The sequence below is a fragment of the Saccopteryx bilineata genome, chromosome 2, assembly GCF_036850765.1.
Source record: "Saccopteryx bilineata isolate mSacBil1 chromosome 2, mSacBil1_pri_phased_curated, whole genome shotgun sequence".
Lineage (NCBI taxonomy): Eukaryota > Metazoa > Chordata > Mammalia > Chiroptera > Emballonuridae > Saccopteryx > Saccopteryx bilineata.
In genome coordinates, this window is record NC_089491.1 from 264,215,290 (window position 1) to 264,231,150 (window position 15,861).

The 15,861-nt window shown below is 47.3% G+C and overlaps 1 protein-coding gene across 5 annotated transcripts in view; it reads left to right on the forward strand.

Annotated features, from left to right (window-relative positions):
- Positions 1-13,124, forward strand: part of CIT (citron rho-interacting serine/threonine kinase) — a 181,695-nt gene extending 168,571 nt beyond the window's left edge. For 4 of the 5 annotated variants that reach the window (XM_066260456.1, XM_066260458.1, XM_066260460.1 and 1 more), the window contains 7 exons: positions 1,227-1,335; positions 1,430-1,558; positions 2,187-2,267; positions 3,848-3,926; positions 4,058-4,237; positions 9,660-9,963; positions 10,772-13,124. In XM_066260456.1, the coding sequence (XP_066116553.1) occupies positions 1,227-1,335; positions 1,430-1,558; positions 2,187-2,267; positions 3,848-3,926; positions 4,058-4,237; positions 9,660-9,963; positions 10,772-10,795 (906 nt within the window). In that variant the 3' untranslated portion in view covers positions 10,796-13,124. The remainder of the gene's footprint in view (positions 1-1,226; positions 1,336-1,429; positions 1,559-2,186; positions 2,268-3,847; positions 3,927-4,057; positions 4,238-9,659; positions 9,964-10,771) is intronic. The other variant, XM_066260457.1, reaches the window with a different exon arrangement.
- Positions 13,125-15,861: the final 2,737 nt, after the last annotated feature.

Genomic DNA, 15,861 nt, shown 5'->3' on the forward strand with positions numbered 1-15,861 from the left:
GAGTCAATTGTTGTCAAGGTGACTGATCAGCGCCTATCATTTAGTTGGACCTCTCTACCCAGGCTTTCCACACTTTGTAGCCTGTTTTTGCAGGGAAGAAGAGGCACTAGTCTCTGCTTATGACTAGTGTAGTATAGACCTTATTATCTGCCAAGTCCTTCTTGCTAGCGTTTATCCCTGAATATGGAGGCTCTATCAATCAGAAGTTGCCCCTGCCCCTTTAGCGAGAGGCACTAAAAAATATCACGCCTCTTGTCTTGGATCGCTGAACTGAGAGAGATCTTATCAATTAGAACCGAGGGTGCGCAGATTTCATGGGTTAAGCTAATTTCAGTGATTGGGTCGCAGCTGTGCTTCCGAAGGTATTTTAGGCTGCCTGCGCGCGCCCCTCCCCCAACGCTTGATTGTTAGCTTGAATGGCTGGGTGAGGTGCCCCGCCCACGGAGAGAATCTCCCAAGCCTCTCCCGCTGGCCCCGCCGCTGGCGGCTGGACCGCACCAGGCGCAGGATAATGGAGCCCCCTGGGTGTGTGGGCCAGTAGGGCGCCCTGGGCGCGTGGAATGCCCAAGGCACGTGCGCGAATGGGGCGCTCCTGGCACTGGTGGCCGGCGACCCCCACTCGCAGTGTGCGGGCTGCTGGGAATGTCAGCTGTGCTCAACCGGACTGGGCGCGCGCGCGCGGTTGCTCGTGGCAGTAGCGGCTCGCGGTGGCGGTTCGCGACAGCCGCTCGCGGAGGCTCGCGGTTCCCAAGTATATGGGCTGACTCACCACAGGCGCACTTCCTTGCGGTTTGAAAGAACGTCCCTGTGGTAGATTCTTCCACACCCTCGTCTCTCAGATTCAAGTGATAACAGTCCTTTCGCTATCAGTTTGTGTGGAACTCCGGAATGCTCCGAGGATAAATTTTTCTGTTTCTAGTTGATAAATTTGTTGTGATTTAGGGGAGAGCTGTTGGACGCGCTGCTCACGGCGCCATTTCCGTGACGTCACTCCCAAATTATATTCTTAGTCTGGAGTTGCAAAGAATTCCGAGGTAGCAAAGGTTATCTTGGTCCCTGAAAGGGACACAAAAAGACTGAATGTGCTGTGCGCCATCGACAGCTTGAGCATGCGCCGTGGCAACCGCCTGCCAGGCTCGGTTTGACGCTGAGGTGGAAACGGGAGAGCAGCGCAGACGTGGCTGCCTCCGATTGACACTCAGTCTCCTCTCTGCCCTCTGTCCCAGGAGATAGAGACCTCAGAGCCCTGCAGCTGCATCCACTTCACCAACTACAGTATCCTCATCGGAACCAATAAATTCTACGAAATTGACATGAAGCAGTACACGCTCGAGGGTAGGGCCCCAGTCCGCCCCAGCCCACACACAGCGCCGGCCCTGCCACCGGCTACAGCCCATTCCTGAAACCCCGCTTCTCCCTGCCTTTTTAGAATTCCTGGACAAGAATGACCATTCCTTGGCGCCTGCTGTGTTTGCCTCCTCTTCCAACAGTTTTCCTGTGTCGATCATGCAGGTGAACAGTGCAGGGCAGCGGGAGGAGTACCTGCTCTGCTTCCACGGTGAGTCCAGCTCTCCTCTCGCTGCTGTGCTGAGGGCTGCTGGGCACTGGGAAGTCACACACTGGGTCCCCCAGTGGGACTCGGCAGGGCGGGTTCTGTGGGGAGTATAGAGAACATTGTTCCAGCTGCCACAAGGCCCCCTGGAGTTGCCTGTCCTGTCCTGACCAGGGCACTAGCCTGATCCAGCTCTATTATATTCTGTCTAAGGAGCAGACAGCTCTTTCCTTCTCAATCCTTGTCCTTTCTGTTCCTTATTTTTTTCTTTCTTTCCTCCCTTCTTTTTTTTTTTCTCTCTTGATGTTTCTCTCCTTTCCAAATCTGTGGGTCTTTCTTTCTCCCCTTTCCTCCCTGTCTCCTTGCTCACTCCCTGTTCTCCCTGCCTATCCTCCTTCCTCCTTCCACCTTCCTTCTTCCTCTCTCCTTCTCCTCCTCCCTTTTCTTTTCCTCTCTTTCTTCCCTTTCACTTGAACCCTCTTTTTGAATAAATCAGGCTCAGCAGATGTCCTTAGGTTTTCCAGTGAAATCTGGCCAGTGGTCCCTGGGCTCGCTTCCTTTTTTCATCCAAGTGTGTGTTGTTGGCACCCCCGCCTCTGGCTATGCTGATGCCCTGCGTTCTGACTTCTTGCAGAATTTGGGGTGTTCGTGGATTCTTATGGAAGACGTAGCCGCACAGACGATCTCAAGTGGAGTCGCTTACCTTTGGCCTTTGGTAAGTGCGGCAGTGTGTGGAGGGCCCTTTTCTGCCAGCAGCTGGCGTCATGGGAAAGAATTGCGGGAAGACTTCTTGGCCCAAGCACTGTGCTTGTGGATTCCATTGGACACCAGGCACCACGTGTTGTAGTCACTCTAGTGACTTGGTATAGGGCACAGATTCAGAGGCTTGATCAAGAGCTGCATCAGCCAAACCCACCAGCCTTGTGAAGTATTTGTTAGGTTGTTATGGTAGAAAGGAGAGCATTCCCTGTGAGTTTATTTAAGTCATTTCAAAGGCAGGGTAGTATCCATGGCATAGCTGAACACCTATCCATATTCTCTATTTTAATTGGGCAGAGCACTTAGGTTATGGCCATTCTTTTTGTAAGTATAAACAGTGCTGTGATGAACATCCTGTACTAATCTGTATACACTCGTCACATAATATCCTTTGCTCATAAGTTCTAAAAATGGAACCACATACATAATCACACATACATACAAATGTGAATGTTCTGAATGCTGAAATGCCCTTTAAGGCTTTTTTGTTTATCGATTGCTACATATCAAGTTTCAAAATGTCCTTACTTAACAGCAACTTATTGCCCATGATTCTGTGGTTGCCTGGATAGTTCTGCTTCATGTGGGGTCACTGGTACAACTAGAAAGTCCAAAATGGCCTCACAAACATGACAGCAGTTGGTGGGAGGTCAGCTGGGGCTGGTGGCTAAAGGCCTTAGTTTGTCTTCGTGTGGGCAGAAGGGAAGCTGTCAGGCTTTCCACCATATTCTACTGGTTACAGCAGGCCACCGTGTCTGCCCAGATTCAAGGCCAGGAGACTCCTTTGGGCCTCAGCACCAGGAGGTGTGACTAGTAGCTTGATAACACAGCAAAGGTTACCATAGGAATCAGAGTGATAATCTCCTTTTCCCTTTAATACACAAAAACTCCAGCTGTATCCTAGAGTTTTGGTGACACTGTGATATCGAGTAGTAAGACCAGAAGTATCTAATAACCTGTGAACCCAGTCTTTCTTATTTAATTTTTTTTTGAAAATTCATATAATCAAAAATGTTAAAGTGTATACAATGAGAAGTCTTACCCATATTACCCATCTTCCAAATTCTCCATCCCACTCCCTCAAGAGAAAAGAAATTGTGAGTTTCTTATCCTTCCAGGGCATTATGCAAATACAAAGACATTAAAAATATATTCTTATATCCTTCCCTTTTTTTTTTATCATTATGATGGCACACTTTACCCATTATTCTGAACCTTGCTTTATGCAATAAGTAAAACTGCACACCTCAGATGTTTCTTCCCATATCAGTACATGAAGAGCTTCTTGTGTTTTTGCAGCAGTGCAGAATTCCATAGCTGTACCGTAATTTATCTAACTGACCCCTGGAATGGACCTTTGAATTGGTTCCCATCTTATTCTCTAACGACATGACAGTGAACAGACTTGAAAGTGTCTTGTGCTGCCACGTGGGTGATTCTTTTAGGTGGGATTGCTGGGGCCAAGTATACTTGTAGGCTGGTTTTGACTTTCTTTTAATCTTTCCTTTACACTCTTCCTCCGTGGTGACCACGCAGCCTACAGAGAACCCTATCTGTTTGTGACCCACTTTAACTCACTCGAAGTGATTGAGATCCAGGCACGCTCCTCTCTGGGGTAAGCACTGCCCTCTGGGCTTCGCAGAGCTCAGCTGTTGGGTTGGGTGTCAGGGCCCGGTGCAAGTCTCTTCCTTTGCCGCCTCGCAACAAAGCTCATCTTAATGCCAACTCTCGTCTGGTACTCCGTAGGACCCCTGCCCGAGCGTATTTGGAAATCCCAAACCCACGCTACCTGGGCCCTGCAATTTCCTCCGGAGCGATTTACCTGGTGTCCTCCTACCAGGATAAATTAAGAGTCATTTGCTGCAAGGGAAACCTCGTGAAGGAGTCCGGCACTGACCACCACCGGGGTCCCTCCACTTCCCGCAGGTACCGTGCCCTCCCTCTTCCTCCTTACAGGGGGCCAGGTGCTTTCTGCAAAGCAGAAGGAAGGCTTGCTACACTGGCTGGAGGTTTCCCAGTAGTCAGGCTCAAGGCACTTATTTCTTTGAGATCTCCAGCACTGACATGAGCTAGTCACAGTAAGTGGCAGGAATTTTTAAATGTCCCAATACAAAAGTTAGAGGAAAGCATCTGGCCTTTCTGTGGTGGGCATTTTCAGTGGCTCTGTTTGGAATGGAGTGTGAATTACATGTTCATTGCTTTAGCAGATATTCTACAGGGCTAGTTGGGCAGTTGTGGGAGGTTTAGTGGTGAGGAAGCCAGATGCATTCCCCCCTTGAAGAAGCCCCAGGGCAGAGACACCTGCATTCAGGCAGTTATAGCACAGCCTAGAAGGGCGAGGCTGCCTCTGGGCTCCTAAGGTACTGTGGGAGTTTGGAGCAGGACTGCCTGCCTGGACTTGGGGTTCAGGGAAGATTTCCTAGAAGAAATGAGGGCCTACATACAAATTCCTCTTTCTTCACAGGTCTTGTGATTTTTTTTTTTGTTGTTGACAACCAAACCTCTCAAATCATATAATGGGGTAACTCTGGAAATCAGATCCCTTTCCTTGGGTTTGTTGTTGCTGTTTATTTAATGACTGTTGGACTAACTCTGAAAAGTTTGTATTCCTTTATCATGGCTGCCACTGAAGTTTCTGGGGATAGGGTTTTTCTCATGAGGTAGCCCTGAGTCAGCCCTGAGAACTGTCTTTTCCAAGGAGTCACCAGACAGGGCAGACAGACAGTTTTCTGGGGGTGGGGCTTCCTGGGGAGCTTCAGTCCTTACGGGCTCCCTCTAGTGGTGGCTGCACTGCTGGTTTCCACTGCTGTTGTGGTCACAAGGCTGCTGCTTTCAGCACTACCCCACATCTGGGAGAAAGGGATGGGAATAGGTCGAGTTCAGATGTACAAAGTTTGTTGTTCTTCCTGAGATTCAGTCATTTTTCTTGCATGAATGTTTTTTGAATTTGTTGCAGGCCTTTGGTTCATTTCCAGAGTTCTGAAAAGTTAATTTGACAATTTTTTTCAGTGTTCTTGTTGCTTTTATGGAGGAACAGGCTTTTGGAGGTCCTCACTCTGCCGTTCCGGAAGTGTGCTACCCCTTCTTTCTAGTATAGGTGACCGCACACTGCACATACTTGCAAACCTTAGTGTATCTCGGAGATGGCTCCGTGTCAGTGGAAGAAGCATTTCTTCACTCCTTTTGAGTCCCTCATAGCATTGCTTCCAAGGACGTTATCTAAGTGCTCCTTTCTCAGTGGGTGTATGCATTGTTTCCAGTCTGTTGCTGTGCTAAATTATTTTGTGCCTGTGTTTTTTCAGCATTTTGCATCTGTGTCTTTTGGTCAATTTGCATACTTAGGAATCTGTCTGTAGGAGAAATTCTTAGAAATGGCTGTGCGCCTGTAACTTTGATAGATGCTGCTGAGTTTTCCTCCGTGCAGGCTGAACCCTTTTGTAGTCCTACCAGCATTGCGTGGAAGTGGGCTGGCCTTGTCTTGACACAGAGGACCAGGAGCCAGATCCAGGTCAATCTGTAGGTTGGAGATGTGTAAAGCTTGAGTTCTTCGGCCATGGCAATGTCTGAGATTTATCCCAGGGGAATATTTAATTGATCTAGGCAGGATTTTAATTTTTGGACTAGTTTACAAACCCCACGTATCTACCCTATGAAGAGGTATGTGGACCCCATACCATGTGCCCGGCACAGTGTCTGGGGCTGGAGTGCCCACATGAAGAGGACACAGTTTTATTCTGAAAGGACTCTCATTTTGGTGGAGGAATCCCCTCTAATATTACAAAATGCTTAGATCTTGGAAGGGAAATCATCAATTTAACATTCTGAAGCTTTCTTCTAAGGAATAGTCTCTCTCTCTCACTGAAATGTAAGAGTTAATCATGAGTGTTTGGTCAGTGTGATTTGAATTCCAGAACTTGCTGGGTAACCAAGTGTGGAAGAGCCAGCCGCTCCTAATGCTTTTAGCTTGAACCCGCCTCCAGAGTGCTGCCCAGGGGTCTGTCATCCTCCCCCATACATTTTAGATCTGGGTTTATTTATTTATTTATTTATTTATTTATTTATTACAGAGACAGAGAGTGAGTCAGAAAGAGGGATAGACAGGGACAGACAGACAGGAACGGAGAGAGATGAGAAGCATCAATCATTAGTTTTTCATTGCGCGTTGCAACACCTTAGTTGTTCATTGATTGCTTTCTCATATGTGCCTTGACCGTGGGCCTTCAGCAGACCAAGTAACCCCTTGCTGGAGCCAGCGACCTTGGGTCCAAGCTGGTGAGCTTTTCCTCAAACCAGATGAGCCCGTACTCAAGCTGGCGACCTCGGGGTCTCGAACCCGGGTGTTCTGCATCCCAGTCCAACGCTCTGTCCACTGTGCCACCGCCTGGTCAGGCTATCTGGGTTTTTTTTTTAAGTAGTTCTAAGTCATACCAAAACCAAATCAAAGTACTGCAATTAGACTTCTTTTTCTTCATTGCCTCACCTGTTAGTTGGCCAGGTGCCTTCCTTTTGAGACGATAATGGTGTCTCTGAAATGAGTTACTTTTTCTGTAGTCAAAAATGGTTCCGGTTCCTGTGAACACAGGACAGAAATAATGCTGCTGCTTTCCTGCTGTGGCCAGCCACGTCTGGAAAACCAGAGGTCTGTCTTTAGTTGCCTCTGGGCTTAAAAAATGGTCTTTTTAGCTGCTGACTGCTTTGGGCAGGTCAGAATATAGAACTCCGAAAAAAAAATTTTTTTAGGGGGGTGTATTGCACTGTTTTTTGTGTTGTTTGTTTGTTTTATTATGTTTTCAATGGAGAAATATATCATCTGTTTTCAAAATAGCTCTTGAAAAACACAAGGAGACAGGTACTCTGAAACAAAGCAAACTCCAGTCAGGAGACACTATGTACCTCATGCGAGAGCAACAGTCTGATCTCCAGATTATGCAAACTAGAATTAAAAAGTCACTACACAGCTTGGCAAAATTTGGGTGCAGTTACAAGAAACATTTAATAAACTAATTTCCCCCTCCAATTTGTAAACAAAATGACAAGACTAAATCTGTGCTTGGCCATTTCAGCCGAACTCTCAAGGCACCCTGCGGCCACATGGCCCTGGCCTGTTCAGCAGAGCGGGAAATGTAACTCTGCAAGAATCATAAAATTGACATGGAAGATCATTGGTTATTAATGGATAAAGAGATGGAAGATTTCCCACTTGGCCTAGAATGATGGGTGTTCTCTTCCATCCCATTAATCTACACTGACATCCCGAATGGCCTTCCTTGAGCCATCTTTCCTCCCCTGGGCAGTGAGCTCCCTCTCCCTTTGCTTTATGATGGCCCCCTGTAGACACATTTCATAATTTCTTTTCCATTACAAACAGACTTAATGTAATTCTCCTACTCGGAATTCATTTTGTTATTTGTCTGCCATAGCTTAAAGCCACATAACTAGAGATGAGTATAAACCTTGATTTCATGCTGCTGAAATCTGAATTACCTGGTTTTATTGCTGCATCCTCAACAGTGGGAGCTTCTGGTCTTCTGAGCATTTGTTACCCGAATCCTCACAGCCGAGTTGCATTGGGAAGCAAGAGACATGAAACGGTGCACAGCAAACTGACCACTTAAAAATGATCTCCACTCATCAGCCTGTTTCACTAGAGCAGGAATTGGCAAACTTTCTCTCTTAAGGTCCAGATAGTAAATATTTTCGGCTTTGCAGGCCATATGGTCTCTGTCTCAGCTACTTAACTCTGCTGTGGTGTGAAAGCAGCCACTGACAGTGCATAACCATAACCAGATTGGCTGGCTGTGTTCCAATAAAACTTTATTTATAAAAACAGGCATCTCCCTCGATGTGGCCCTCATGTTGCTCTGGTGTAGAGTCTTTCTGCCCCAGCAGATCGGTGTCTTTGCTGCTCAGTTGCTTTCAGTTACAGGCATTGAGAAAAGAGGTTCTGGTAAAGTTAGACCCGTAATTGAAGGAAGAAAATCAACAAATTTGATAAAATGACAACCTGTTCCAAAGAGAAGGACTTCAATTTCAAAGATTACGATAGGCCTTTGAGAAAACCAGTGATACTATCAAATATTTTCAAAGAACCGTCTTTATGATTTACCGCAAAAGCCATGTCATGTAGCATATCAGCATACAGTTTGGCTGAGAAAATTACAGCAAAATAAACCAGTATGGAATTTATACTTGGTTCTTCTTAGAATCAGCATGTAATTATAATTTAGAGTTTTAACATATCTAGGATAAAATAAGTTTGTTTTCCTGATTTCTACTTTTCCTTTTCACGATAAAGCTCTAGTCAATGAAAATATGTCTCCAAGTGAATCCACTATAAAATCTTGTTCCATTTTAAGTGGGTTGCCTTCTCCCAGCACTGATTCTACTCAGATGATGAGGACCTACATCCTTTTTCTGCTCGTGGGGGTGGGTAGACATTGACTCAGGTGGCTGTGTTTCAGTCTCTGTATTTCTGGATATTGCTCTTCAGGAAGGTGGTAAGGGACACGAATGCAGAAATCTTCGTCCGAAATACCCAGGCTGAGACTGGGTACAGGTATGGATTGGTTGTATAAAAAGGCCTCAGTACTTTTTTTGGGGTAGGGGTGGTGGTGTCTGTATTTCAACTGTTTGGTTATTAACCATCAACCTTTGGGGTCAGGGGCACTTGTTTGAGCCAACCACACTGTTTTTATCTGCCCCTCTCAGTTTCCTAATTATATCAGGCCTGAGCCCTACACCCGTCACATCAACGTTGGGTTTTCACAAAGACTCTTGGAAAACCACCAGGTCCAGGGCTGGGACAGAAATGGCAGCTGCCAGTGATGAGAACAGGCTTCCTCAAAGCTGCTCCCTTACGTGGAGGGCATTTTATCATGCTTACCCTCTAAGTGAGGACCCTCCCATGCTCCCAAGCTCTGGAAAACGCTAGGTCAGAGGAGAGAGTCTGGGGTTATGACAGCAAGCCGACCTGTACTGGAGTCCCAGTCTGTTGTTCACTGGCTCAGGCCAGTCACCACTGTCTGCGCGTGAGGGGCCGGCTTGTTCCCAGCCTGTGGTGCTGCTGTGATGATTTGACAACATAAGAGCTCAGCACAGGGCCTGGCACACAGTAGGTGTGCAGGAAGAAAAAGCTGCTCCGAGACCAGGAAGCTTGATTTTCTCTTGTCGTCATCTTTGCTTTCATCCCTGTCCTTCCTACCCAGATAAAACAAACCAAAAACCTGCAGTGCTCCAGGTGGGCTTTTTCTCATGGTCAGTGGTGAGCGCGGGCATGGGGCTTTCTCAGAGAAGGAGAAAGTCCCTTTGGGGTGTGACACCTCAGCTCCCCTCCATCTCCTGTTGCCAGCAGCCCCAACAAGCGAGGCCCGCCGACCTACAATGAGCACATCACCAAGCGCGTGGCCTCCAGCCCGGCACCACCTGAAGGCCCCAGCCACTCGCGAGAGCCAAGCACACCTCACCGCTACCGAGAGGGGAGGACAGAACTGCGCAGGGACAAGTCTCCCGGCCGCCCCCTGGAGCGGGAGAAGTCCCCGGGCCGCATGCTCAGCACGCGGAGGGAGCGCTCCCCCGGGAGGCTGTTTGAAGACAGCAGCAGGGGCCGGCTGCCTGTGGGAGCTGTGAGGACCCCCCTGTCCCAGGTCAACAAGGTGAGGCACCCTCCCTAGGCCAGGTGAGTGCCCTGGGGAGCTGAGGCCCCCTCAGGGCCACTGTTGTAAAGAGGAGCTCCATTATTGGAATTCATATTTGGTGAGTCACGTAAGGAGCTTAGGAACAAAATGCACTTGATTTCTGAAGAGGCTCCCTGCTTACAAATGGATAATGTGTATGTGTGTACCCAGAATGTGACAGCTGCCAGAGAGGGCCATTCCCCTCCTCAGAGGCACCTGTGCTAGCCTGTCCTCGAGAGGCTGGGCATCAGGGCAGAGAGTGTGTGTGTTCGCTCTTCTTACACACAAATGACACACTACACTGAATGCTCTCTGCCTCACCTTTTCCCAACACACGTGCAAATACCTGCGTACATCAAGAATTTTTCTGGAAGGCTAACCAACTGGTAACAGTGGCTGCCTTCTAGAAGAACTTTTAAATCTGCTGTCACTGGAAGCTGATTTTCTGGGTCGCATTTTCTTCTGATGCCACCTGCAGGTCACTGTTGGCATTCCTGCTGGGACAAAGAGGAGGAAAGCCTTCTAAATGCTTTTCTTATCTCCTCTGCATTACTGATGAGATGGGGTGTGTGTCTGTGTGTAAAACTGTAGAAATACACACATAACTTTTGGGACTTTTCAGTTAACTTCAGTCCCTGGCGACAGCAAACATTCAGGGTTGGCTCTGCTAGTGGTGCCGTCCTGCGGAGCACCCTGCCGCCGCGGACTTCCTGTTTGGATTATGCGAAGAGGACCGCAAGCTCTGGCCTTGGTTGGCTAAAACACCCCCTTCTTCTTTTGCTCCTAGGTCTGGGACCAGTCTTCAGTATAAATCTCAGTCAGAAAAAGCAACTCCTCATCTTAACCTGCAGGAAAACACCAAACCCACTATGGAACTCTGCTGAAGGGAGCCCAGCACCTCCCTGCTCCGCCGCCCACGGCACAGCTGGACCCAGACCGTCCTCAGCATGGACAGCCCTGCATCCAGGTGGTGCGGGGGGGCTGAGGCTCTGAGGGGCTGTCGGCACCTCCTGCAGTCATCCTCTGCACTTTGTTACTCTTTCAAAGCATTCATAGACTTTTGTACGTAGCTCTAGCCTGTACCAGTTCATCAGAGGAAACCAACCGGGCACTAACTACAACGTGGTTAGAATCCTAATTAATAGCTACTTTTGGATCTTAGGGTTGGTTGGTTTTAGTTTTCTTCCTTTTTTTTTTTTTAAGACAACAGAATTCTTACTAGATTTGAACAGCAATGTATTTCCTGTTGTAGTCCTTTTTAGCTAGATCACACCATCAGGTCTTTGCTACTGAAACGTATTGTAGAAGAGTCCCCACCAGTTGGCTAAACCTCCTGCACTCACATAGGTCCATTCTCAATCTAGCCCATCCTCACGGATGGCCCTGTTTTACCCAGGGTGACATCTTAGCCAAATGTTTACTGTTCTCATTGCCTTTTATGGCCTTGACGACTTCCCCTCCCACCAGCTGAGAATGTATGGAGGCCATGGGGCCTCAGCTCGGAGGCAGTGACTTGGGGCCAAGGGACCTCGAGGAGCTTTCCCTCCCCGCCCCTCAGTGTCATCTCCCCAGCCTGCTTTCCATGTAGCTTTCCATGTAGCTTTGGCCAGGAAAGCATGCAGTAGATTTGCTCTGAGCCCCACATTCACGGGTCTCTGGGCCCTGGAGGAGACCGGGGGCACTCACCTCCTGTCCGTGATGACGCGCTGTAACGGGAGTTCTGCATGGCGGTTCACTGCATGTGCTACCCTGACCTGGCTGCCCCCCCTCGGGTTGCTCTGCCAATTTCCTAGCACCATACCATAGCTCCTGCCGAATCGAGACCCTCTGACGACTTGCCAACTCACTGGCCACAACAAGCTGCAGTCAGTAGCACTGAACAACAAACCAAACGCGCAAGCCTTACGACCAGAGAAGGATTTCAGCAAACCACCACCTCACACGTTCACGCTTCCTGCCGACTCCCACGTGGATGACTCTGTTCACACAAAACCCAGCACGGTTCTACCCCACAAAACTGTGACTTCCCAAACAAGCCTTTCCCTAGGGCTAGACTAAGACCAGGAAGTTTGAGAAGGAAGCCGCAGCTCAACTCCCACCTCTGCCGGGGTCCAGAAGTCCTCCTTAGGTGCAGTGTGGCTCACCCTGTTTCTACCCTCTGGCAACCAGTCAATTCCTGGCAACTGGTAACGAACCAACTTAGAGGCTTTGCAGTTGGCAAGCTAACTAGCGGCCTTATTTCTGCCTTTAATCTCCCACAAGGCATCTCTTGCTTCGGATTCTCCATGACTCTTAGGCACGCCTCCAACAACCAAGGCACATCCTAGGTAGGCTGACAGGTTGGCCTGTTTCTGCTGCAGCAGGTGAACATGACCGTGTTTCAACCCATGTGTCCAAGACCACTTTCCAGATTGCAGCCTGGCCCAAGTCCCGGCTCCTTCCTGCTCGTCTCTTAACCTAAGTGCTTTCTCATCTGAAATGCCCATGACCCTCCATGTTGTCGCACTCCTGATGTTATGCTGTCATGTTTTATGTGTTGCTTGGAGTCCTTGGGGGTCATACTGCATCCCCTCCCTCCCCCGGGGCAGATCCGACTGAATGTTTGCTGAAGTTTTTTGTCTCTTGGTCCACAAGTATTTGGAAAGGTCACCGATGGTCTTTCAGTCTTGGCATTTCATTTAGGATCTCCATGACAGACGGGCTTCTAGAGCCCTGAAAGTGTGTACCATGTGTCTCACCTGTGAAATGCTTCTTGCTATAGAACTAGCTCAAAAGACTGTACATATTTACAAGAAACTTTATATTCGTAAAAAAAAAAAAAAAGGGAAATTGAATTGGTTTCTACTTTTTTATTGTAAAGGTGCATTTTTCAACACTTAAAGTTTTGGTTTCAACGGTGGTAGTTGTGGATAGCCATCTTCATTGGAGGGTGGGGAGCTCCGAGTGACCACCAAGATGCCAGCAGGAAATATCGTCACACGAAATTGCAGTCAAAAAGCTTATCAGCATAAATACGATTCTAGGTCTCCAAAAGTACAGGCTTTTTCTTCATTACCTTTTTTATTCAGAACGAGGAAAGGAACAATCCAAGATCCACCTTGAGAGGAATGAACTTAGCTGTTGAACAATAGTGAAATAAAGCAATGGTCTAAAATGTTTGTAATGACCTCTTCTTTTCTTGAGCGACACCTCAGTTTGGCCAATGTCTGCACTGGCTTGTTTTCCTGGCATGGGCCCATCCCTCCTTTTCCAAGAGCCTTTTCTCTGGGGCGGTGGGAGCCACTCAGGGGTTAGAACATGCTGCTCTCCTTCAATCGAGCGACTGGCAACATTCTCTTCTAAAAGTGCGACATTGTCAATGTTGGGTCAGTGCTTCCCATAAACCATGAAGTGATTATTAAGGCTACTGTATAGGACTGCAGACTGGAGAGCTCCTTAAGCTGTCAGGCTATTTAAAAGGATTACTGGAGAATGGATTGCCCAGTTCACCTAGAATGCAGCTAACCAGGAAAACAAGTGACCTTAAAATTTCTCTCATCCATTTTAAGGCCTTGGGAATTTAAAATGTAGATTTCCTTGGAGGAATGAGTTGAGATCAAGGTAATTTAAAATGTAAATACTTCTGTTTTTAACTAGATGAAGTTTTATAGTCTACAAGGACACATTCTTTTTCTTAGGATTTATCTATTTTAGTTCGTTAGTGAAACTTGGCCTGATCCAGACAAAATCATCAGTTTGGCCCTTGGTGTTTTTCTCATGGTTCCTGTTGCTTTTAGTCTTCGATTTTTTATTTTGCATTGAAGTAATCAGACCGCAGTTAAAATCTGACTTCCACGTTCATATCTCACATGGCTTGTGACAGGAACTACAGCTACAATTCTGGTCCTCTTATCTGTTTTACTGTTGGGGATAAAAGTCTGCCCAAGGTCATAACAGTGATAATGAAAATAATTCAGATGAACCAGTAAAATACTGGAAACTTTCTTTCCTTGAATATTAGAAAAAGTCCATTAACTACCAACCAGCCATATCAGTTAATGTCCTGAGGGGTCTCGTCAGCACAGAATACTTCAAAAGCATATAAGTAAATAGGATTTGTTCCCAAAGGAACACACCAGAAAGGTTTTTTGCACCCCAAGGAATGACCTCAAAGAAACAACCAACAAATTACTCAGCCACACATCTGTGTCTTAAGCACAAAAATTGGATGTCATGTTTCTGCTCTTAACAATTCCTACAAGAGTCAAGAGGCTGACTACATAGCAAATTTCATATGAAACGTTAGGATTTGGAGACTTAGGCTAAAAATAGGGATGACCAGCCCAGTCAGCTTTGTCTTCAGAGTTGGGTCTCTTGAATGTGGTTGGCTTTAGAAAACTTCATGCAGATTCAAGTCTAAAGCATTAAAGCTAGGCCCACAGGGGTGGGACCAGCTAAGCTTTCCAGTGGTTCTAAACTAGGGGTGACTTTGATCCCCTCCCCTGAGAACATGGCATAATATCTGGAGACATTTTTGGTTGTTACCTAGAGGGTAGAAGCCAGGAATACCGCTAAATGTCCTATAATGCCCAGGACAGCTCCCCTACCCCGAACCCCAACATGTCCATAGTGCCAGGGTTGAGAAACCGTGGCCTGTTCTAGTCAGATTTCTTTCATGGCAGTTTAAATATTGATTTTAATGTCTAAAGCATGGAGACAGTGGCCCTAGGCACACAGTGTTTATATGAGAAAAACGATTTATTACCTGTCTGATCCAGTGTTGAAGGGTGGGGGCCGTTGGAAGTACAGTCGAGTGTTGATCACTTGGCTTTCCCTGGAGTCTGTCAATGATTAATGGAGCTGTTTGCCCGAAGGGGTTGTTAGAGGTAGAGGAAAGAACCTTGAAAATGACTTGCCTACTATACACAACTCGGGCTGTCCTTCAGAAAACCACAAAGAGGGAGAGAGTAAGTTGACCCGGGGCACACGCAGTTGGAGCTGTCTCTTGTTCTCACTTGCTCTTGGATTTTTCCAGATGACATGGGTGAATTCACTCCAGGACAGTAGAAAGGGTAGCGGAAGGGACTGGCATCCTCCTGCAGGCTGAGCCTCTTCAGTTGTATTTAGGACAAAAAATACCATGTGGTTGTGGAAGGAGACCCTGCTGGCAGAGCTCATCCCAGGTACTGGGCTCTGGCTGCTGCAGCTTTTAGGATCCTGTCTGAGGGTCTAGCTCACAGCAGAGATGACTCTTAGGAGGGCTGCTGTGGATGTGTGGATGGTTTTATAATTAGCTGCAGTGACTTGGTTTCAGAAGAAATGCATGTAGGACCCTAACTTCCTTGTTTTCTCTTGAGGACAATTACAACTGGCATTCCAGGTAGGAGGCTGTAGTTTCTTTCCCCCCCTAGTTTGCTGATCAAGAGAGGGACTAAGGAGGGGCTACTCAGAAGCTGGATGGAGATCTGAGTGGTCCGTAGTCTTCAGTTTTCATGGATTCATTCAAACTACTTGTACATGTTGGTGAGGGTCAGGTATCAGATCTGAGCACATGCTCAGAAGTGAGATCGTGCTCATTGGAAGTCATTGAGCTAGACAAAATCAAATTTTGCTTTTCTCTGAAATGGTGGAGTCTGACCTCAGTTGTGGACGGTATCGCTTTGATGTTCTGGGTTTCCGGCTGGGCCTTTGGAGTCTTGGAGGTCTCCTACCTGAGCTTGAGGTGCTCACATTTTTTCTGGCCCCTTAACTTCCTGTTTGTGCCCATATCCCATTCATGTTGTAAAGGCTTTGTGGCTTCCAATCTGAGCTCTAGGGACCATTTGGTTCTAGTCCAAACCCTCTCATTTTTTTCAGAGGAAGAAATCAGACTAAGAGGTTATGTGATTTTCCCAAAGT